Source organism: Strongylocentrotus purpuratus, unplaced genomic scaffold (genome assembly GCF_000002235.5).
Source record: "Strongylocentrotus purpuratus isolate Spur 01 unplaced genomic scaffold, Spur_5.0 spur5_scaffold_21, whole genome shotgun sequence".
NCBI classification, from domain to species: domain Eukaryota; kingdom Metazoa; phylum Echinodermata; class Echinoidea; order Camarodonta; family Strongylocentrotidae; genus Strongylocentrotus; species Strongylocentrotus purpuratus.
In genome coordinates this window covers 12,613,747-12,638,192 of record NW_022145607.1, presented here as the reverse complement: position 1 = coordinate 12,638,192, position 24,446 = coordinate 12,613,747, and the positions used below count along the sequence as shown (strand labels likewise).

Here is a 24,446-nt window from a genome sequence, read left to right as displayed (position 1 = left end):
GAGCATAACGGAGAGGAACAGAGTATTGTACATGAAAATATATGTCATTAATAGAAAATAAGAATATACAAAGAAATGCAAACATTCACACAATGGAAAGCAGTACAACAAAGTTATAACTGAACATAACCATCAGACAAACAGTATTTCTGACGTCTGTAAATATCATTTACAACTGTACTTTCATTACAATGCCTTAAAGGTGGTGTAGCATGACGAGACTATGTGTGTCTTTTGCGTGACCTGACTACGGACGACGCGACAACAGTAGGCCTACCCTGTTTTGCGAACGCTAGCACGCGCTGATCAAGTCTCTTCGTTTTCGCGCAGTTGTCCAAAAGAAGTCGTAGATGGATTTAACCAGTATTTGCCATGCTACACCTCCTTTTAACAGTCCCTTGTTAACCCCAAAGACCATCTCATACCTTTAGCGGTCAGCTGCTGAGTTCTGACCATTCCCAGGACGTCCACCTGACCATCGGGTCTCTGACGACACATGCTGGCCTCTGGAGGGCAGTCTTCAGGGGTCCCGTATGCTGGCTGACATAGATTCATGTAATACCTACAGAATGAAGATGGTGATGATTTTAATACAGCATTTTAATACACATGTGTATGGCACCATAATTCTTTTCAAAAAATTTCATTCAGATAATAATAATAATAATAATATAGAATATTTAGGAGCGCTAAAAACAATCAGTACCATAGGGCTTACAAATACATATCAAAAGAGGACAAAGATCACTGGGTAAAAAGGTCTTTTGAAGGTAGAAAAACAGATAGAGTAAAAACATGTTACAGAGATGAAAAAAAAGTGTTTGTCAATGATACTAAATTAAATATTTACATTTGATTTGAGCACAAATACTTATCGATTTAACAAAATCATTAAAATGATCGATGAGGATTTCTCTCTGTTTTGAGAAGACTTGACTCACATATTCTTACTGCTATCCTGGAACTGGAAGCTGCCGGTGATCTGAGAGAGAGGTGAAAGGTCATAGACGTTGCCCTGGTATGCAAGGTCACATGGTCTGGTATCAGCAGGGCACGCAGCAGCAGTCGCCCAGTGGAATGAGTAATGACAGTTTTCATCGGACTGAAAAAAAAAAACAATATTTTTCCAAGTCATCAATAAAAGAAATTGAAATGAAAACTTGAAATGAAGGTCAATGAATAGATAAAGTGATAAATTAAACCCGTCTTAATTGGAAAATAAAGTTGCGGTGACGTCCGGACGACTATTTACCCACTTCCAATTTAGACGAGCTAGGGGGATAGGAGGGTGACGTTGTCCGGACGACTTTCTGATAAATGGCCTATTAAGACGCTCGCGGAATGTTATCCGGGTAAATTTCGTCATTGCAGAGAAAAAATACATTTTTTCACGTCGATAAAGTAATTTACCCGTAATTTACGTGTCATGTACACAGCGCGCGCCAGCTGATTGCGATGAACAGGTGGCGGTTGTATGGTAACCTACCCGGGTGAGGTTTTTGCGGATAGCTGATTAAGACGGTGTCCAAAAGCTCACCACATGTTTTATGATCAGACCCCCCACTGTTTCTCATCCACATATCGCTCGTGTGAGATCGAAAAAGTTCTATTAAGACAGGCTTTACATATTATTACTTTAAAAAAGAGCAACAAACACTGATATACTAAAGCTTTTTGTCTTGCCCTCATTAGAGTAAATCGCAAAAATGAACAGAAAGCAAAAATCAGACAAAATAACCTACAACAACTGTAATAAGGAAAATTGTCCTCGACAACCGCCTCCTTAGATATCCTACCCTGCTCCCCCCCCCAAAAAAAAAAGAAAAAAGATATGTATATACATGTACATCTATATATATATATATATATATATATATATATATGTGTATAATAATAATATTAATATTGACAATAAGAATAATGATGAAATAAATAAATAAATATTAAATACAAATAATTCTAAAGAATAAACAAATGAAATAAAAAAATAAAAAATAATATAAAGATGACATCATAAGATAAAACAATAACAATAAATACCAATTACATGACAATGTATCTTCCCTCAGATGCGGTTTCTATACAAATGCACAAACTTATTGGGCAACTTACAGAAAAGAAGGTAGGCGATGTTTTACTAGGTTTCGGATCACAGCTAAGTATTATGGTGGTCTGCCTCTTCTTACCCTCAGCTGTAAGTATAAGAAAAGGAATACGGAATGGAGTATCATGGGCAAAATGATCCACTATATCTAGCAAACATATATTATTGATATAATGCATCATTAAACAAATTCCATTAGGAAAAAACATAGCATAATTCAATTCATATTGAATATTCTATTCATTATGAAATGTATATGATGGAATTTTCAAGAAAGATCACTGTATATTAAAATATTAACAAAGTTGCAGCATTTCTATGAATATTTCATTCTGAATAATTAAGAGAACATCTGAGAACATACCTCGATCTTCCAATAAAGATTTCTGTCCAATGGATATATTACTTTACAAATACAATCACTACAGTGTGTATTATAATTATTTCAGACTAGTTTCATAATCCCAAAATTAATATTTATGAGTTTGACAGTAATATGGTTTCCCTTTCAATATGTTAAAACCCCACTGCACTATTTATAGCTACTTGCGCCTTCTACATAGCAAAAATGCCTAATCGGTGACCATTGGTCCCCCATGGTCCCCTTTTTCTTATGTTAATTAAGAGCTGATTTGATGAGATACATGTAACCACCTGTCATTGAGGATGAAGGGAGGTCTAATCCCTTCTGGCCAAACTAGTCCAATAGGCTTTAACTTCAAAGTTGAGGGAGAAATATTACCATATGACTTACATTTAAAGTCTACACAATCTCATCACATTCATGAGTTAAATACAGGTTCCCTTCCAATTTCAGCCAAAGATTTTCAAAAAAAAGGAAGAAATTATTACATACATGAAGGGCACGTAGACCCGCCTGTGTATTCCACTTTGAAGATCTCTTCCTCCTGACTAATGGTCTGGGTGGACAGCTGCCCTAGGGAGTACTTGTCCTGCCCCGCCTGAAGACAGATGGCTGCCCCCTTGCACTCCCCTGATTGGTCTGATGACAGACCGCATAGCTTCAGCTTCATGGTCTTAGCCGATGAGGCAACAACCTGATGGAGATGAAGTTTAGGGGTCATCTTCAATATTTATGGGCTAAGCCTTTAAAGATATAATGTCACTTTTGCAGCCAACATCAAATTCTGTAGAACTTTGCAGAAATTATGAGTATGTCATGTATGTCCTATACATGAAATGTAAATGTTAGCAGTGTCCTAGTATTCATATTATACAAGAAAACCATTTTACTTTCTAGATTTCCCTGTCAGACACTATTGAGTGACTAACTGACATCTTTTTTTTCTTTGGTAATAACATTCATAAAATGAGCTGTAATAGGTACATGAGCATTTTTCTACATCAATAACCTACTACTTGTAATGGCCAAAATTAAACTGATTGAATCTTTGTGCAGCACAAAACTTACGACCATTCAGTACAAGGGTCTGAAAATCAGATTTTTTTTTTTTTTTTTTTTTTTGTAGTATTGTTTTATTGTATTCATTCAGTACAAAATATATAACAAACAAATATACAGCTTCATTGATTTACATATATCAAAATATAAAGAAAATTGTACATTTCTCCAAAAATACATAAGATAGTTTAATACACAGTACATAATGTTTACATTTAATTACACTGAACGAATATTATAAATCAAAGAGTTACCTACAGACAGACAGACACACCACACACGCTCACATACTCAGACACACATACAAACTGACATATCCCCCTTCCCCCCTTCATTCCAAAGCTTAACAAAATCCCCCCCTCCCTGCCCGAGCATTCACATCTACACATTTGTTGGAAATCCTGTCTCTTCCTTTTCCTTAAGACCAAAGTATATATTTAAACAAAAAAAAATGTCTGAGTCTGAAAAAGAAGTATTTGCCTCGCCGTCCTTAACTGTGGAAGTTGTCCCATTTTCTGAAGTGAAGTGTTAAAGTGCCTCTCTCCCCCGCTAATTCCTTTTCTTCTTGCCTATTTTCTATTATTCTTTTTTTAATTTCTTGAGGAATTGCTTAGAGGATTGCAATCACTTATGTCGATTTGACAGCTAATAATGGTCATTATTTTCCCACTTAAAGACATTTTCAAACCCTTATTTCAACGTAGTTCTAAATAAGTATTGTCTTTCAAATGCTGTTGGAATTTAACCGTTTCACTTTTTTGACCTGCAGACAGCACATACACAAAGACTGCCCAGGAGATACAAGAGAAGCAGTCTTTATCGGCAGGTGATGTCTACAATTGTACAGGTTCCTTTATAAATGTTTAAATCTAAAACTCTGTTCAGGGGATCTTTCCCAGCAGTTGGTCACTGTATAAAGTAGGTTCCACTGGATACATTTGAAAACAACATAACCATTAGGAAAAATTAAAACCAAGTGAAAATATTCCTCAAGAAATTAAAATTGCAAGGTACAATGGGCTTATATTTTACATGTACATGTAGGAGCATTTTGTGAAGATATTTGGAAGTCAAAGACACCCTGTAGTCATAGAATCTCTCTTAGAAAAAAGCAAATTACAACAGATCTATGCACAATAATAATAATAGGCATTTGTATAGCGCAGTCTATCTAGAAATTATATTCCGAGGCGCACTTATTATTACCCTGGCTTTAGCCTAGCTGCCATTACAGCGCTCCAGCATTTCAAGGAAATAATTCCTGCCAGGTACCCATTTACCTCACCTGGGTCGAGTGTGGCAAATGAAGATTAATGCCTTGCCAAAGGACATTAGTGCCAATACTTTAATGATTATTTGAAAAAGAAAAGACCATAGTTATTATGCTTACTGCTTGGTTTTCCTTAGAGAGAGCAGTGAAGTCAAATCTGTACTGGAGGGCCGTGTTGAAGAAGGTGCAGTCGTGGTCACTCTCCGGAGCGGTGGCTGGGCACACAACGTTGGTCCCCCAGGTGAACTGATAGATGCAGTCCTCAATGAACTCCAGGGTTGGGGTTCCCTGTGGGATAGAACAAGACAAAAGGTATGTCTTCATCAACTCGAGATTGCCAAATATTCCCGAAGTTACAAATCGCGTCTTCATCAGCTTGAGACTCAACCTCGAAACTTGAAACTCAAGCTCGAGCTCAAGATATTTTGCTCAGTGTTCACGCATAGTGCGAGTCTTCGGGCTGGTTGATCAAGACGCGCCGGACACATAACGGGATATTTTGCAAACTAGGCCAAGATATCTTGGGATGATTATCTCGACCACATATCCCGCTAATTGCAACTTCGGGCTGATGGAGACGCAAATTAACTAGATAATTTGTGATCAGGATAGTTATAATAGCGGGAAATTTGGCAATCGCGAGCTGATGAAGACAGGCCTAAAGAGGAGGGGTGATGGTTCAGTGGAGGAACAGTGGTCTCTCGAGCGGAAGGTCCAAGGTTCAAAGCCAAGATGATGCACTAGTATATTAATCCTCATTCCCAAGTCCTTTGGAGAGAACTTGGGGCATTAAAGTCAACCAGTTGCCTACATGCTAGCATTGTGTACTTTCTAAGCGGTCAGGTAAAATAAATAAATCATCAATCAAGGATATCACAAAGGGATTTGACCCTTTAATAAGCCCCACAACCTACAGAGTGTGTGCATTTCTCTAAAAAACCACAAAAAATGTATAGGTCCTTAACCACTTTTTACCAAAATGTACACGTACATCATCTCTCATATCAACATCACATTGCTAAATCCAAAATTACTAGTTTGTTTAATATAGAAAGAGCAATATCTGCAGTTTCATCTACACTTACACTGTAAAGGTACTTGATAAATAACAATTTGTCCAAATATGTAACGGTATGGGAAAAAAATATCAATGTTGTCAATTCTCGCTACCCCAAATAGCGATTCTGCCGAGATCCGGGGAAAATCCTGAAAACGCGCATTGCATTATGGGATAGCTTTTCGACATTACAGCTTCCTGTGCAGGCGCTATATTACTAGGCGCGATACCGCAAACGTAAAACGCCGTCGCCACACAACGTGTATGCACCGAATATGTCGTCTGCTCGGTCTTGTTTTTTTTTCGCAAATATTTCAACGTTTATTTGAACATTTCATTCGTTGTTTTTTGCGTCTTTTGACATCAGTGACGATGGTTTTCTTTTGTGAGGCTGCACAGTGCTGGGCTCATGATTCCAAGCGTAAGAACCCTGAAAAATGGGGGTGGATGAAGGCCGTGACTTGGGTGAAATTTCCCACCGAAGCTGGAACACGAGCGACATGGCTGCGCTTGATTCGCCGCAAGGACAAAGTGAATTTGACCAAAAAATCGCGGCTTTGTTCGAGACATTTCGATAAGGAGCAGATTGATCCAGATGGTTATGCCAAAGGCTATCCCAAATACTTTTTCTGGAATAATTTTGGTCTCATTGGAGAACACAGGCGCTAGCGCCAGCGGGATGGGACTCTATACCGGAAGTTGTAGTGACGACCCGAGAGAGTGAAAATTACCTCGTCTCGCGAATTTCGAGATTTTCGTACCTATTTAGGGTAGCGAGAATTTGTTGTTGATACTATTCAACTATATGTATAGTGACTTCCTACCTGAGTTACTCCTTGCTTGCAGAAGAACTTAATGACTGATGAGACGTTCTTTGTGCCGTCTGAGGAGCAATGATCTCCCTGTGTGTATGTGATGCTCAGTCTGCCGTCCGCTCCGATCTTAGGTCCCTCCGATACTCTGCCAAGATTCTAGAGGGGAGATACACGTATGTCAGGGTTATCTCATGCAGACTTAATGATGAAAATATTATTCAGTTACAGAAAATGACAGTAAAGGGGTTCTCTTATTCCCTATTCATGGTGAACTGTTTACCTCTCAAAAAAGAAACAGGCATGTACATGTACTTTGTGCTTAGAAAATTATGATGCTTGAAATGGAGTATCACAGGTTTTTAAGAGCAATCACCGTCTGGTAATTTTCTCAGATATTCAGTACAAAACAAAGTTTTTGAATAGAAATTTTAGTCACAGGATCCATTACAAGTACTGCTTATCCAGACCAAAGGTTGTTATATTTGCAGAACTGTGTTACACCTGCTCTACATATGAATTTTCCAGGTATTAATAACAAGGTTGTCATGTATAATTACGATCTGCAGCTAAATACCTGCTTGAGAGTCCTCAAACACACTCTCTTCTACGTGATCGATCATTTACAGCCTGTGCATCAAGATTGTCGAATGGTCTTCCCCAAATCCTTGAGCTCTTGTCACCAGTTATCCACTTTCAGAACACAACTAAAGACATACCTATTTCAGATGGCTTACAATTAGTCACTGCTTTTTTGTCTTTCCCAATTAGAATCATGAACAGACATTTTTGGTAGTTTTTCAGTCTGATCAGTACCTTTGATTCGGCAACTAGATATTGGCATTTTATAACTTCCTGGATTGGATTGGATGTACATGTATGTGGTGGCTATCTTTGAGATACTCACCACAGGGTCTCCTCCTTTGACCTGGCAAGCCGCCGAGTTGGGGTGACAGGTCAGGCCAGGGATAGGGTTCAAAGGTCGGCACAGGTTGATGTAGGTCAGGCTGCCGTCACCCAAGAGGGTAGTGGCAAGATGATAGCCCTGGTCGTTGATCAGGGGTGCCAAGCTGATGGTGTCTGACCCATTCACCACACTGCATTGGATCTATTAGACAAAGTCAAGGGAATAAACAATTCAGACACAGGATTCTTTTTATGTGGTCGTGAGTTCTATCTATATCACCATTATCAACATCGCCATCATCACTACCAGCACCGCTATCTTCATAGCCATTATCTTCACCATCACCACCATAATTATCATGATCATCATCACCATCAGCATCATAATCACTAACATCATTACCACCACCATCACCACAACTACCACCACCTTTACCATCAACACGAGAACCATCACCACCACCACCATCACCACTACCACCACCACCACCATCAACACCACCATTAAAAACACTACCACCACCATCACCAACACCAAAACCACTACCATCACCATTACCATCAACACCACCACCATCACCACTATCACCGCCACCATCAACACCACCACCACCACTACCACCTTCATCATCATCATCATCATCACTTCAAGGTTCCAAGGTGACTTACAAATTTCTCGCAGGCTAGGGAGGTGTGCCAGGAGAAGTAGTACGTGCAGTCGTCCGATTCTGCAATGAACACCGGCTCTCCCACCGTATCCTTCTGATGGGGACAAACAAAATTGATGACACTGCTCCTATTGAAGTGGTTGTTATGGCAGGCATGGCCAAAATCATAGCGCAGGAAGAGGATGCTGTCATCAAAGAAAAGATTCTTGTTGAAGACGCCGGCGTTGAAGTGGTTTCCCTGCACAACAAGTTCCTCTTGGCATGATCCTGTCATTGGTGAAATGGTTTACAAGTCTTTATTATTAACATTTAAAAACACAAATCAAAATGTACAAGAACAATGTATACGTCTGAACAGTTAAGATAAAGATGCATCATATCAGAATTTCTCTCTCTATCTTTCTCTCTCTTGTGATCATTCACAACAAAATGTTGTTATAGTAATGCCAGTGGGTTTTAACAACAAAATAATGAAGAAGAAAAACTATATTTCATATAGCCAATGAGATGTAAAACACATCTGTAAATCGTGCATTCAATTTACCATGTAAGGATGAACAAACTTTAATGCATCAGCGTAGAGACTACGTTTGAACACATTCTGAGCAAAACACATTTATCGTAAAGAAACACTACAATGCAAAATCTGCCAAGAGAAAATGTTCACAGTAAAAGTAATGGTACCAATGTTTGTCTCATACATGTAAGACAGATGTAATTGTTGGTCTACACAGATAGCAAACCTTGAAAATTAATTAACCAACAATAGCATAAAAATGGTTAAATTAGACAGAATGGATTAATATGAAACAGGAGGATCAGTGAGAGTTTTAAACGTACCGATATTGCTTCCATCACACACTGAGCTTGCAAGGGCATCACAAACATTGATCACGTATTTATGGCTGTCACTGCCCATCACGGTGTATCCAGCCTGCTTCTTCAAAGAGTTGAAGTCAAAACGGAACCCTGTGATACGGAAATTGAGAACCATCAAGACATTTCATTTTATTTCATATGTTAATTCCAGATAAAGATATAAATAATACTGTTTAATCTTCAAATTATGTATAATAAGATATCTGAATATACAGTAGGCTTGCGGTTGCACCCATTGAGAGAGGGGGGAAATTGGGGAGACCTAGAAAGGACTCTCGGTAATCTTTCTTTCTTGAGTGTATGTAGTCTTGAAAAGGACTCTCAGTAATCTTTCTTTCTTGAGTGTATGTAGTCTTGAAAAGGACTCTCGGTAATCTTTCTTTCTTGAGTGTATGTAGTCTTGAAAAGGACTCTCGATAATCTTTCTTTCTTGAGTGTATGTAGTCTTGAAAAGGACTCTCGGTAATCTTTCTTTCTTGAGTGTATGTAGTCTTGAAAAGGACTGTTGGTAATCTTTCTTTCTTGAGTGTATGTAGTCTTGAAAAGGACTCTCGATAATCTTTCTTTCTTGAGTGTATGTAGTCTTGAAAAGGACTCTCGGTAATCTTTCTTTCTTGAGTGTATGTAGTCTTGAAAAGGACTCTCGGTAATCTTTCTTTCTTGAGTGTATGTAGTCTTGAAAAGGACTGTTGGTAGTTTTCTGAAGTGGGAGGATCATTTAGATTGAGAGGAGTAAGGAGAGTGAAGGGAAAACAAGGGGGGGGGAGGAATAATAAATGAAGATCATGGTAGGAAGAATTGAAAGATATGTAGGAGAGAGAAAAGACAGAGGGGTTATAAACAGAATATACTGCAGCTTCCATCAACATTATCAACCTTTATGTTTACCCATTTATATCATCCAAAACTTGAAATCTCATGACATGACTATTGACTCTTGATTCTGTACTGGTATCACCAACATTATTGAGTCATCAAGACAATTTTCATTTTTAGATGAAATAATTGTTTTGATTTGATTTGATATGATTTATTGATAAAAACATACATTCAAATAGCAGCCAGTGGCTGAAACAAATTGAATTTACAAAAGATTTATACATACGAATGCATAACATTAAAAATCGAGTTGGTAAAATGCAATTATATTATATAACAACATATGAATGGCAATTCACAATGAATAATCAAGGATATAATGAAAGAAAAAAAAAGAGAGAAACAAGAGAAGAGATTGAAACGGATGACTAGAGGACAATATAAGGAGAACGAGTAACAGAAGGCAACAAGACAAATGTGGTAGAAGATTAGAAGGACTGATAAGCCAATAAAAGAGAGAGAGAGAGAGAGAGAGAGAGAAAGTGGAAAGAAATGAGTAAGGGAAACTGGAGAGGAGAAAAATGAAACAGGATACATTGTACAGAGTCTCCCTTTTTCATCCCACACTACATCCAGGCATCCATCTCTCACCTGATATGGGATTCATAGCAGTACAATCCCCTTTTGGTTTCACAATGTCTTCTGTAATGTCACATGCATAGTTGCTCAACCATAGGAAATGGTATTGACAGTCCCCGTCGACGTGGTCAAGCATTGGTGCGGTCCCCTGAAAAATAGGAAATATAAGACAGATTAAATGAAAACACCTAGATTTATTTCTTTGTTAGTCAATTGAAATACTGTTTTGTGTTATTGAGTCTAGAGTCTGATGCAAATTTACTGCAATGGCATAGTTAAAGGTCAATGGATGGGATTTTCGATGAGGGGATGTTGCAAATTCCTGAGATGAACAGTTTTACATGTACATACTTCCTCTTCGATCTAACAGAATATTGTTTGTAACACTTGAAATGGTGTTTTATCGATTAAATGTATTATTATCATTAATATTCATGAACAAGAATATTAAAGTCATTCTATTACCACTGATATAGTAATTATAAAATATGGCAGCTATGTGAAAGAGAAATCTTTCAATGACACTTGTTCAACTAATGGCTCTTTCGACACGATAAACTTTATCAGTATAGTGACCTATTATTTCTTTCAATTTTATCGATCCTCATCTATAAAATTGTTTCAATCGTGTTCATATATTTACAATGTAAAGAAGTATCTTTGTATTATCTAATTACCATGTACTTTTAACTACTGTGCGTGAATATTTATATAAATGTGAACCACAAACTTTCTCTTTTGAACCTTTTAAATGTATTTTAATGTTACATACACTCATTGTAGTGTATTTTTTAAAATTGTATTTCAATCAGGACCATGATGAAAAACAGCTTTTCTGATCATGTTTCTCCTGAATAAAGATGTTCAAATATATAAATAAATAAATGAATGAGTGTCATTCCATTTCTGTCGAATGGCATTGTGGAATCATATGTACAAACCCTAAAATAAATTTCTTCACATCAATCTGATCCTTAACACAAGCTATCAAACAATCAAACAAACAAGCGAAAAAGATTTCTTCTTCTGACCCTTACCCATCAAATGAATAGACAGACATTCAATTGACATATGGACAGACTGACATAGTGATCAATGCAGGACTCACCACAGAATTCTAATCAAACTGAATATTGGTCAATTAATTAACTGATCAATCAACCACTATATAAATAAACCAATCAATTAGTCAACTATAAAGTTATCATTATACTCACCAAAGAATTCTTTCCACACTGAATATTGATGACTGTAGTTCGTTTCCTGCCTGTCCCATACCGACAATTTCTCAATCATTCCACTGATCAATCAACTAATAAGTAAATTAATCAATCAATCTATCAGTCAAATATAGAGCTATCATTATACTCACCACTGAATTCTTATCACACTGGATGTTAATGACAGTGGTACGTTTCCTGCCTGTCTTATCGGGGCACGTAGCACCAGACTCATAGCGAAGAACAAGATGTCCATTCTCCATGGTCGGCCCTTGACCAACCTCACCTAAGCTGATGTAACTGTAGAATACAAAGAGAGAGAAGAAGCTTCCTTGAGTCACAGTAGGATTTTATGCCATGAGTCATTACCATTAATGTTACTGTCCGCAGCAAAATCTCTTCAAGAATTGCTACAACAACCTCTGTAACATCACGTGGAAATTTCATGATGTCATGTCGCTATTTATTCTGTGACTGTCAACAAAGTTTTGACAAGTTGTAGATATGATTTATAATAAAATGTTTAAGTTCTTTGTTTAAAATTTATGTCTTCATTATTCATAGGAGCAAAATCAAGATTGGCTAGCATTTTTTATTTCCAAAACTGATCACAATTAGTGGGAACAGACAACTGAAGTTTAGCATCCGCAATGTCACTTTTTGAATGATGATAGTGTTGAACATTGAACATTTTGGTGGAGGGTTGGGTGTCTTTTAGATTGTATTGTAAGATAGACTGTTACCTTTTCTTTCCAGTAGAATCAACAGTTTGGAGACAAGCAGCAGCATTGTTTGGACAAAACTCTCCTGAAATATTGAAAGAAATACATAATAGTAAGTCATTAACATAAATGCTGCAACTACCTTTGTCAGCACATCCATCATCATGATGATCCCCAGCACCTGTTTGGCATCATTTATCTGTTTTTCAGACATACAAACAATCATCATCGTCATCATCCCAATTACCATCAACAATATCATAATCACCATTGCCATCATCACTGTCACCATCACCACCACCCCCACCCCCACCACCACCACCACCACCACCACCACCACCACCACCACCACCACCACCACCACCACCACCACCACCACCACCACCACCACCACCACCACCACCACCACCACCACCACCACCACCACCACCACCACCACCACCACCACCATCGTCAATCCGTACCTTGTGCTCCTTGCCTGTGCCACAGCGACCTGCAGACATTGATGAAATAGGCATCACCATCTAGGTTATTCCCTGCTGCATTCACCCTGTAGTTATCGGTCATCTTGGAGAGCGGGGCCAGGTCGTACTGACTGGTTCCGTCCCGGTAGCTGCATTCCACCACCTTGAAAGGGGGGCAGGCAAGGGGCGTGGCCCACTCAAAGATATACGTACAGTCAGAGGTCTCCTGAATGTAGTGGGGTTCCCCCTTACCTGCGAGGAAAGAAAACAAGTTTGTTTTACATGATTTGCATAGTTACATTGAGATGATGATTTGGTTCACAGCCAATCACGATACTGCCCCTCTCCTGCACTCTAGAGCATCTACATGACTTATGACCTATAAGCTGAAGCCTAAAGTAAGCAATGTGAGTGCTTTCCAAAGTATTTTTTTTGATAATTCATCCATAATTTTCCCCATTTCTAAAAACTTGTTCTGAAAACTTCACCAACTGCTTTTAATAGCGACCATCTCCTTAGAAAGATCACCTGTCTATAGAGACCACATTATCTGTTCCCTTTTGGTATTGGAGCATGTCTTAAAAGAACCTGTACATAAAGACAACCTGCTTATAAAGACCGATTGAGTGGTCTTTATATACATGTTTCACTGTAGAATGATTTTCATATCAATCCTTGTAACTTGATATTGATAACTATTTCATCGTATAGGGCCGGGAAGTAGAGACTCACCAATCACATTTTCATCACAGTAGAAGTTGATGGCTGTTGATCTCTTATAGACAGTATGACATACTGAACCGGTCGTGTAGTTCAGCTTGAGTACTCCATTGGCGTATGTCAGGTTCTTGTTGAAAACACCTGCAAAAATAAAAGAAAATTGGTTATTGGTTTTATGTCCTTTGTTCAAATTCTGATCAAAAATCTTATCGATTTGGTATTGAGTGCTGTGGAAGTCTCATCCCTACATTAAAAAGCTGTGTTCAGAGCAGGAAAATAAGTTTTCTACTAACATATGGGGCACCTTACCCCTTCCCCTCAAAGTTAAATGCCTGCTCAAGATGTCATATTTCAGATTCTGTGCTATTGTCTGCACTACTTTAGCCAAGAGGGATAAGACCTCACTCGCAGCTCTCAATTAACATAAGATAAAGGGGACTATGGGGGACCAACAGGTACCGCTTAGGCACTGTTTGCTATATGGAGGGCGCAAGTAGCTATAAGTAGTGCAGTACCGCTTTTTTCCTATATATACATTGTGCATTTACGTTCTCACAATATATTTGATTTTGGATATTTCTAAATCAAATCTTCAAATTTGTATACTAGAAAAGCAAATAATTTCCTCAGTATCATTCTAAAAGAATTACTCAGAAATAGAGTCCTCGCGTTTCTTTTTACTACATGTTCATGTATAACCAAAAGGTATACATGAACAAGTATCAAAAACTTGAGCATTTATGGATCTATGACACGACACGTTTTCAGCCAAGAGGAGCAATCATCATCACCATCCACAGCTTTGAAAACTCACCTGCGTTCTTGTAGGTTCCATCTTGCAGCTTCTGACACGCCGCGACCCCATCGGACGAGGCACACTCTCCCATCGTGGTTGATAGAGGGCCGCAGACGTTGATGGTGTATTCATGCTCTGTGGAGGTCACTGTGTAGTCGTGGGTTTTGTTGTAGAGCGAGGACAAGTTGAACTGGAAACCAAATTCAGGTACCCGGACTGTGCAGTTCCCTTGACCGGTCACTCTCTGAAAAAGAAGAGATTAGTAGAACGAATTGTGACTGTGAGCCCTCTAATGTATTGTAACGAAACCAGAGCTCTGTCGAATACTCCCCAGCAGCTTATCTTGTCAGGATGCCTTCTGCTGGTATGTTTTCCTAGTCCGGTACCAATTTTGCCGTGGATCCGTTTGGCAGAGATATACTGCCCCGTTGACCTTGCACCACCTCTCGACCACCGTCCAGTCGAACCTACCAGACCGTTTACTGGTCTGTACTTCACCACCGTCTTCTACCAACCTTGTACCGTCGTGTACAACCAGCCGACTAAACCAGTCCGCTTCTGCACCTTTCAAACGTCTATACTAGTCTGCTTGTGCATGCAACTCCAATTGGCCGCACCAGTTTGCTTCATGCACCTTTCAGACGTCTATACCAGTCTGCTTGTGCATGCAACTTCCATTGGCCGCACCAGTTTGCTTCATGCATGCACCTTCAAACAACCAGACCGTCTGTCTTTGTACAGTCAGCTTACTCGACCATGCCACTGGCTCTGCTACGCAGTTAAGTCCCTACCAGCCGTCTACTCCAGACCACCGAAAGAGCAATCCCTGGTATCGTCTAATGCTAGAACGCAAAAGACCCAACAAACACAACCTAGATCCTAACCATGGTCGTCACCTAAGATCAGAAATCAATCTTAGGCTTCCTCATGGAAAGACATGCAAACGATCATCTCAATCATTTCGTTGCACGCAATACTTTATTGGGCAAATATCCAAACATAGCCTAATTGCCTTACAGTGTAAGTGTGCCCAGTGGGCGACGGCAATTATGTAGACTATGACAGGAAACTCGTCTGCACGAATGACACTTGATTTATATAGACATTTCTTAAATATTTGTTATTCTCGTTAGGTTTCCAAGAATTACATAAACATTGATATAACTTCACTTTCCAATATCAGATTGAAACAAACCATATATCAAATGAAAGCAATAGTTTTAATCTATAAAACTAAACAAAAGAAAATAAGTAATTACTCATGGTAGAAAAGTAATTAGACTAAAACTGTCGAAAACATGCACGATCAAACATTCTTGAAATTGACACGTGACCATAGCATCGTTTATTTAACTTGAATTACGCCATCTACGCCGAAAGAGCTATTTACGAAATGAAACCAATTTCGTGACAGTATTAATAGCATAACAAAAATATTCAATGAATCCTAATAGTAATTTCCTTGCATTTTTTTTCAATTTTGATGACATCTATTATTATATATGTCAACAAACTTTTCAATTCTTATCTGTTGCAGTATGAAACATATCAAACTAGATGGAACTTCGACTGCACGCAGTCGAAAATGATGCCTCCGTCATAGAGCAATTTTACAAACCAAAACAGAAGAAATTTTTCAAATTCAAGTTCAATTGTAATCCATTAAGAGGTTCTCAGAATATCGTGATTACAAGCAATTTCTCATATACATATATGACCCTTTGATCTTTGACCTGATGACCCTAAAATCTACTCAGTTCATTGGCTCTGCAAGATGTCCTGAGTTAAATAGTAATCCATCTGTCAGTTCTAATGAGAATGCGTTCACAAGTTTTTTTTGGATACATAATGAGCCCATGACCTTTGACCTCATGACCCATGAATCTACTCAGTTCATTGGCTCTGCAAGATACATACATGATCGAAATTTGGCAGGAATCCATCAATCTGTTCTAATGAGAATGCGATCACAAGCTATTTTTGCATACATAATGAGCCCTGTGACCCTTGACCTTTGACCTCGTGACCCCAAAATCTATTCAGTTCATCGGCTCTGCAAGATACATACATGACCAAAGTTTGGCAGGAATCCATCGATCGGTTCTTGAGATAATGTGATCACGAGCTCTTTTTGCATACCTAATGAGCCCTGTGACCTGTGACCTTTGACCTTGTGACCCCAAAATCTAATCAGTTCATCGGCTCTGCAAGATACATACAAGACCAAAGTTTGGCAGGAATCCATCAATCGGTTCTTCAGATAACGCGATCACGAGCTGTTTTTGCATACATAATGAGCCCTGTGACCTTTGACCTTTGACCTCGTGACCCCAAAATCTAATCAGTTCATCGGCTCTGCAAGTAACATACATGACCAAAGTTTGGCAGGAATCCATCAATCGGTTCTTCAGATAACGCGATCACGAGAACGGGACGTACGGACGGACGGACGGACGTACGGACGTACGGACGGACGGACGGACAACCCGAAAACATAATGCCTCCGGCTACTTCGTAACGGAGGCATAATAACATTCAAATTATTCAAACAATTATTCAAAAGAGTCATTAAATACACAAAGTTTAATAGTATGGCAAGCCTTGATTGTAAGACAACTGTCTAGAGAAATGTCAGTATTCTTGAAGTTTTGACACACTAGTACCTCTCTCTGTCATGTATCATTGTTTCCACAGCAAGAAAATCTTTGATCTTCATTCATAAAACATCCCCGTCCCCTCCCCTTCCACCCCACCATAACCAAAGTTCACATGGAGAGTGGTGATAATTTCTTCACTGTAATAACGTACTCACTTTCAATGGACAGGCTGCTGGTGTTTCCCATGAGAAGAGGTACTCACACTCTGCAGACTCAGTCTGGAACACAGGTGACCCCTGCAACACAAAGAGTTTGAGATAACGGTGTGAGGAGGAATGAACCATGTGACTATGAAAATATTGAGGGTTTAGACACACAAAGACGTAACTCCATATTTTGCCAAAATGAGTATTTGATATCAAAATGTTCAGAAAAATGTGTGCTTTCCAGGAAACACAAAGACTTAACTCCACCCAACACTCCATTGTAGTCAATGGCTAGTGAAAATGGCTAGTGAAACATAGACTTAACTCCTTAATAAGGCCCAAGTGCTCTGTGACACATGAACCACTGTTTCTCAAAATGGCCAAAATGGAGTTACGTCTTTGTGTCACTGACCCCTTGATATGACATTCAGGTGTAATATGTGTAAGGTGGAGATGTTTTCTTTGATGTTTACTTTGATGTTGAAGCGTAAAGATAAACTTATTTGCCCCTCCAGGTAATGCTATCTCTCTGGTATGGACTGTACTTAAGGGGGTGGCTGTACCAATATTTCCCAAGGATGGATTTGAACTGATTTACACTCGTTGCTCTGACTGCTGAGTCTGGTAAGGAATTCCAGTTGTTGCAACTTCGCACAGAGAAGTTTGCTGAAGTCAATAATCAGGTGACACAGGTAAACCAATACCAAAAAACTTTGTGAGCAACAAGACAAGTAAATACTTTCTGCTTGCAGCTGAACATGGATTTGTTCCTTCAACTCTTTATTCCTACAAGCCCACAACATGAATCTACTTCATCTTCCTAAAGTAATTACAAGAAATTATTGAACAGGGGGACATTTCACAAAGCCTTTTTTCAATGACAAATGACAAAAATCAGTGACAAATCTGCTGATAACCAATCAGAAGCAGGGATTTCAGTAGCTTTTAACAAAAGACTGTCATTTGTCACTGATGACAAGTCTTGTGAAATGGGTCCCAGGTGTTTCCTGTTGCTTTAGAAAAATGTAGTTTTTTTTAACAAAATATGCATGTACATTATACATGTGTATGTATGATGTACTTACTGGAGTATCGGAGCATTCAAAGTTGATACGAGTGCTGCGGTGGAACTTGGCGTGGCAGATGTCCCCGTTCACGTAACGCAGGCTGAGAGCGCCATCTGTGGCGGCTTCGGGCATAGCTTGAACGTAGCCCAGGTTGTATGCACTGTTGTCACTTTCACTGATCTGGCATGCACCAATCGGTCCACCTTGGAAATGAGAGAATTAGAATTGAGAGAGTTTGGAAAAAATGTAATGATTTTAAATGCCCATTTCTGCTGGAATGCTGGTAAAAGCAAATGTTATTCTAGATAGCAGCACATTCATACCTTACCAATATAGGACGAATAATATATATAAGTATATATTATCATACAACATGAATACTGTGATTTACAATCTATCCTAAACATCATCAATTACTTTATTAGGCCTAACAAAAAGATGTTTTATTGCCCTTAAGGTGCCAAAACATGGGTTGGTCGGTCAGAATTTTTTTTTTTTTTTTTTTTCTCCCTTTTTAGGTTGATATTTCTTATTTTTTGCTTCCATACATATATTTTTATTTATTATTTTTTCAACAAAAACAAACTTTTTTTTTAAAAGCCGACCGTAAATTGCAAGATTTTTGGGTCGGTCGCAAAGTGCAATACAACATCTTTTTTTTTATGCCTTACCTGGGCATGAACTAGTAGCTGGATCCCCTTTGTTAATCGGCCTGCACACATTGATATGGTAGCTCAACCCGTTGTAGTTTTGCCTCGTGTCTACCGCCTCCCAGTTCCCAGAATCCTTTGCCAGGGGTGAAAGGTCGTACTGGTTTCCATTGCTGTCAGAGATAAGGCAGTCCACAGACTCAGGGAGACAAGCGAGCGGAGTCTCAAAGTTGAAGATGTAGCGCGACCCCTCCTGACGGACGAAGACGGGACTGGGGGAGGTCTGGGAGGCATTGCGTCGACAGAGGAAGGATATCACCGTCGAGGGATATTGAGCTGAAATCAATGGAGTTGGAGAAATATTCAATGACAAATCACCATCAATGTTGCAAATTTAGTAAGGCTATTTCTTTTGTCATAACAAATTTGTAATTTTATTATATACAGATGGTACAACATTCCATTTCATAATAAAAGTTTTAGGATTTATTTTGAATCTTATTGTCTGTGCATAATGTACCAAAAATCTTGAAATACTAGACAGTACTGTTTATGTATATATACATATATGCATTACAATTTTTTTTAAAGATGTAAATATCGAGTCAGGGCATTTTCTAATTCTCCAATCAATGCCCAACCATTATAATGAGAATAATGACCTAACCACAACCTACAACATACATGCACTGGGTAGCCATTTACACCCGGCTGGAGAGTAGCATGTGTAGCAGATCGAATCCATGACCTCTGCATCTCTTGTCACATGATTAAACAACTCAACTACAAACATTTTTTTTCCTGTAACAAGAACTCAGAGTCTGAAAATGGTAAACTGACCTGTCTGTGGGTTAAAGGTCCCTCCTGTATACTCCAGGGTCAAGAGACCTTCGTCTGAGAAGATGAGCGTGGACGATGCGCTGCCTAGCGACAAGGTGGGCGACAGACATGAACCTGAACCAGCAGGGCATGATGGGACTGGGACTGCTCCACACACATTGAGCTGTCAAGATTTCAATGTTATTGGTTAGAAGGAAGAATAACAGGAATACTGATAGATGGAAGAAAAATAAGCGTTAATTTCAATGTTGCTGTTTAAAAGGACAACAGGAGAACTGATGATGGAATAAACTTTGGAATGATATTTGTCGCAATCCCAATCATGTCCATAGACGAATAACCAATTCCCCAATCTGGAATTCCTATTGAATTAGTGATTGCAACATTCAAACATTCATTACTTCTAAGTATTTCTTTAATTTCTTTTAAATTTCACCAATATGTTTGTAATTTGCTTCTTCACATACATTTGCAGAAGGCGCCATGGCTCAGTCTGTAGAGCAGTGGTCTCGGGTTCAAAACCAAGTGGATGCACTAGTGCCCTTTGGTAACGCATCAATCTTTATTACCAAGTCCCTTGGAGAGGACTTAAAAGCCGGTGGTTCCCTGGTTAGTTACTTACAAGCAAACATCTGCTTCCATAGCAGTCACGTAAAACAAACAAACATGAATTTAGAGTGTAATGCACTTGGAGAGCATATAATTATTTTGTTTTTATTTACTAATGTAAAGCGCCTTGAGCACGTTTATGTAAAGGCGCTATATAAATATCAATATGTATGTATGTATGTAATTCACCTTGTTACAAAGGTTGGATTGCTGTTGACCGCAAGAGGAGCCTTGAATGAAGTTCACTTTCTCTTTGAATTTGAAACAAATTACAAACCAATTTATACCATGGCTTCGGAGTGTAGAATACATAAACTTTAGATAACATACCTTGAATACTTCATTGGTTGGGCCAAACACTTGATATCCTTCTTGTTTAATGAGGGGCTGCAGGTTGAAGACATAATCTGAATTGGAGTCCCTCACTGTGCAATTCTCCCCCGTTGACACACCAATGGGACAGGCCGCCTCTGTCTCCCATAGGAAACTGTATGTGCAGGAATCTACCACTTCTAGCAATCGAGGGGTGCTGGCCTGTATAGAATCATAATGTGAATATTTTTTTTTTAAAGAAGACAAAATAATGACTGGCTTCTTAACTTTCGTTTATTAAGTTAACTTAAGATGTGGGGAACATATTAAATTTGCTTTTGGCAATAAATTTACACTATGTGAGAAACAGTATATAGAACTATTCATTACATCAAATAAGATTATTTACAATGTACATGTAAAATATAGTTGTCAGATGGGCACACTTATAAAGTTGTCAGATGGGCACACTTATAAAGTTGTCAGATGGGCACACTAATAAACTTGCGACTCCGCTTAGGACGAAAAAGGCCAAATACAGAAAGACACAAATGAGTCTACATTATAGCATTCAGGGGCGGATCTAGCTTTTTGCCAAGGGGGTGGTTTGACCCAGTGGCGGATCCAGGATTTTCCAAAAATCATGCCGTTTTACTATTTTACTTTTTTTTCTTCTTCTTTTTTCCTCTTTTTTCTACCTTTTTTCTTCTTCACTTAGCCGCCCAGGGGGGGGGGGGGGGGGGGGGGGGGGGTAAACCCCTGAAACCCCCCCCCCCCCTAGATCCGCCCCAGGCATTATTATTATGCTTCATATCTCATTATGGGAAACTATTGATGTTTGATATGTGTGCTGTCAAACAAGGAAAAAAATATCTTTATGTGCATGAGGAAAATGTAAAGAAAATATAAGGTCACATGTGTTTAACGTGAAATTAAAGGAATCTTTAAAATCTTGTTATCAAGCAAAACTAAGACTGCCAACTTACAAGTGTTCCTTTGTTACAGGCAAAGTGTATGTGGCTGGTAATCTGTTTGTTTTCCCCACAATCGCTGCCATTCTGGTACGTCAACAAAAGATGGCCGCTGCTTTCTATCGTGGGAGGTGATTTGGGGACACCTAAGTTTGGTATCAAGGCAGTCTCTGATGTTTGTTGCTATAAAAGATAAAATATATGCAATTAATGATATATAGCATAACCTATGAAGGAATGTTTTGGTTGTGAAGGGTTCAAGAGGTAACTCTTAATCACCCCTTAAAACTGACAATGTTTATTATAATTCATTTCTAGTTTCATTCTTTGTCAGAGCAAAATAGATGATGAAATAAATCTTGTTGTTCACATCAGTAAATATCACAAGATATGTACCTATATATATATATATATATATATATATATATATATATATATACATGTATATATATATGTAGCTATATATTTTTCATTAGCAAGACTTCACATGATATTTTTTAGAACTGATGACATTATTATCATAAATGTAATAACCCTATTCAATAAGAAAAACAGATTAAGAATACACCAACTGTTTTTCAGTGCTGTTTCTCAGTGCTCAGTAAATATACTAACATTAGTTTATCACAATTGTGTGTTATCTTGCAGTAGCACAGTATAACTTTTGCTGGTGCAGCAAGAGTATGTAATGTTCAAAGCTTCACACAGATTAAAGTCTGTCAACACTAGTTTGGCCAGGAGGGATTAGACCTCCCAGAGAGGTCACTGACAGGTGGTTATGGGAGACCAATGGTCACCGCTTAGGCATTGTTTGCTATATAGAAGGCACAAGTAGCTACAAATAGTGCAGTCCTGCTTTAAGAGAAACATTGGTCCTTGTCTTCATACTCACATCGCTTGTTGTAAATCCTGTTTGGCAGACCCCAGCAAAGGCTCCACAGTCAGCATGAGGATTGATGGGCCGGCAGACATTGATGTAGTACTTCTTACGATTTGCCACGTCCCTCTCATCCACGAAAGACCAGTTCTCCTCCTCTAAAGCTTTTGAAAGACTGTAAAATGGCAAAATTTGAAAATTTCATACAGTATTTCTTTTGGTTTTCAGTACAAATTTCAATTCATTTCTGAATAAAAAATATGCAGAAACAATCATTTTTTCATAAATTATCAAAATGGGTGTATTAAGAAACCAGAAATTTTCACAGGGTGGAAACTTCCCAAATTCACCAAAATAATTAAATAATTGAACCACAACACAATTGTTTACAATTAGCAAAGTTTCTTGCAGAAACACAACTTTATTCACGAAAGTTTCATGTCATAAGCATCCCGGTAGTGGCAGTCGGACTGACTTAAAATGGTTGTATTTCTCTGTCTGCTTCGTCAATGCATGGGCTGCCATTTGGAAAGCATATTTGGTGTTCCATAAGCAGAAGGATTTTGCAATTCACAAACGCTTTGGGGTTTTTTGCTGCGGAAAAGCCGTTCAACAATTTGCAAAAGCTTCTGTTTCTGAAGTCATGTTACCCTGGAAAGGTAAGATTGTTCCCTATCAGCTTCTTCAGCCGCCACACACTCAAAGCGTATGTGGTGTTCAACCGGCAAAAGTATTTTGCGGTATGCAGAAGTAGTTTTCCTACAAAATAGACCAGTTCGTAGTTAGCACATGGCTCGGATGACCCCAAATATCTACAGATTTTTTAAACATAGATAAAACCCACTTTGTGCCTTTCGGAATAATCACAGCTAAAGTCATGGAGGTGATTCTTTATTTGCCCTCTTAAAAGGATTACTTCCACCTGTGTTCAACAGAATGCATCACAGGTGCATGCATGGATAATGATTACGGAACTTTCGCGAGCATGTATCCAGTATTAGTCTCAGTGGGTTTTATAATTTTGTACAAGTGACCTTTATCTGCGAATGGGCAGATTGTATCTACGAACAGGGGGGTGTTTCACAAAGATCTTAAGTAGAACTTAACACTAATTTGGACTTTGAAATTATGGACAGCCATTGGAGCCTTAAAATGAAATATATTCAAAAGCAGAAATTCAAGTATTTTAGACTTTTTATAAATTCCACATCCAGAATATTAAATCTCCTTGATGATAGAAAATATGAATGATTTGAATCAACATTTTATGCCTTTCAAAATAACTTTTACAAAATATTTTCAAAGAAGCTAACGGCTTTCCATAATTTCTAAGTCCAACTTAGAGATAAGTTCAACTTAAGATCTTTGTGAAACACCCCCTGGTCTATTAGCAAAGGCTTCTCTTTCTATGGTCATACCCACCTTGAGAGGTCATACTGTTCACTGTTAGCTTCGTCAGTCACTACACACTCGATGGGGGGCTGTGGGCAAGCGTACTTGGTGTTCCATCGGAAGAAATAGGTGGCGTTGTTCTCCTGGAAGAATTGCGGGGTGCCGACGCCCGCTTCCGGGTCACACAAAAAGGCGATCTCAGTCTGGAGGTGTAACAAATTAAAACTTCATAGAAAAAATGGCCTGTTAAGCATACAGATAACATCTGCGATTACCTTTTTCATTAAGTTCTGAATTCGCTGGATAGAATTCAAACATATCCCTTTTCCTGAAATCTTTATGATATAACAAAAGTATCTTATGCTTCATAACACAATCTACTCTTATGAAGATATTATTTCGAATTGGTATAATAATGATAATATA

At 38.5% G+C, this 24,446-nt stretch overlaps 1 protein-coding gene across 1 annotated transcript in view; it reads right to left on the bottom strand.

Annotated features, from left to right (window-relative positions):
• The window catches only part of LOC590679 (cation-independent mannose-6-phosphate receptor), a 61,093-nt gene that overhangs the window by 19,607 nt on the left and 17,040 nt on the right, over window positions 1-24,446 (bottom strand). The window contains exons 13-35 of the mRNA XM_030994953.1: window positions 24,051-24,223; window positions 22,644-22,803; window positions 21,767-21,934; window positions 20,799-21,002; window positions 19,860-20,022; window positions 19,041-19,355; window positions 18,388-18,572; window positions 17,312-17,392; window positions 14,518-14,743; window positions 13,716-13,844; window positions 12,984-13,235; window positions 12,541-12,604; window positions 11,950-12,097; window positions 10,590-10,725; window positions 9,081-9,209; window positions 8,242-8,507; window positions 7,574-7,774; window positions 6,679-6,825; window positions 4,918-5,085; window positions 2,961-3,162; window positions 2,113-2,192; window positions 942-1,102; window positions 426-562 (exon numbers count right to left, since the gene is read on the bottom strand). Coding sequence (XP_030850813.1) covers window positions 426-562; window positions 942-1,102; window positions 2,113-2,192; window positions 2,961-3,162; window positions 4,918-5,085; window positions 6,679-6,825; window positions 7,574-7,774; window positions 8,242-8,507; window positions 9,081-9,209; window positions 10,590-10,725; window positions 11,950-12,097; window positions 12,541-12,604; window positions 12,984-13,235; window positions 13,716-13,844; window positions 14,518-14,743; window positions 17,312-17,392; window positions 18,388-18,572; window positions 19,041-19,355; window positions 19,860-20,022; window positions 20,799-21,002; window positions 21,767-21,934; window positions 22,644-22,803; window positions 24,051-24,223 — 3,895 coding nt within the window. The remainder of the gene's footprint in view (window positions 1-425; window positions 563-941; window positions 1,103-2,112; window positions 2,193-2,960; window positions 3,163-4,917; window positions 5,086-6,678; window positions 6,826-7,573; window positions 7,775-8,241; window positions 8,508-9,080; window positions 9,210-10,589; window positions 10,726-11,949; window positions 12,098-12,540; window positions 12,605-12,983; window positions 13,236-13,715; window positions 13,845-14,517; window positions 14,744-17,311; window positions 17,393-18,387; window positions 18,573-19,040; window positions 19,356-19,859; window positions 20,023-20,798; window positions 21,003-21,766; window positions 21,935-22,643; window positions 22,804-24,050; window positions 24,224-24,446) is intronic.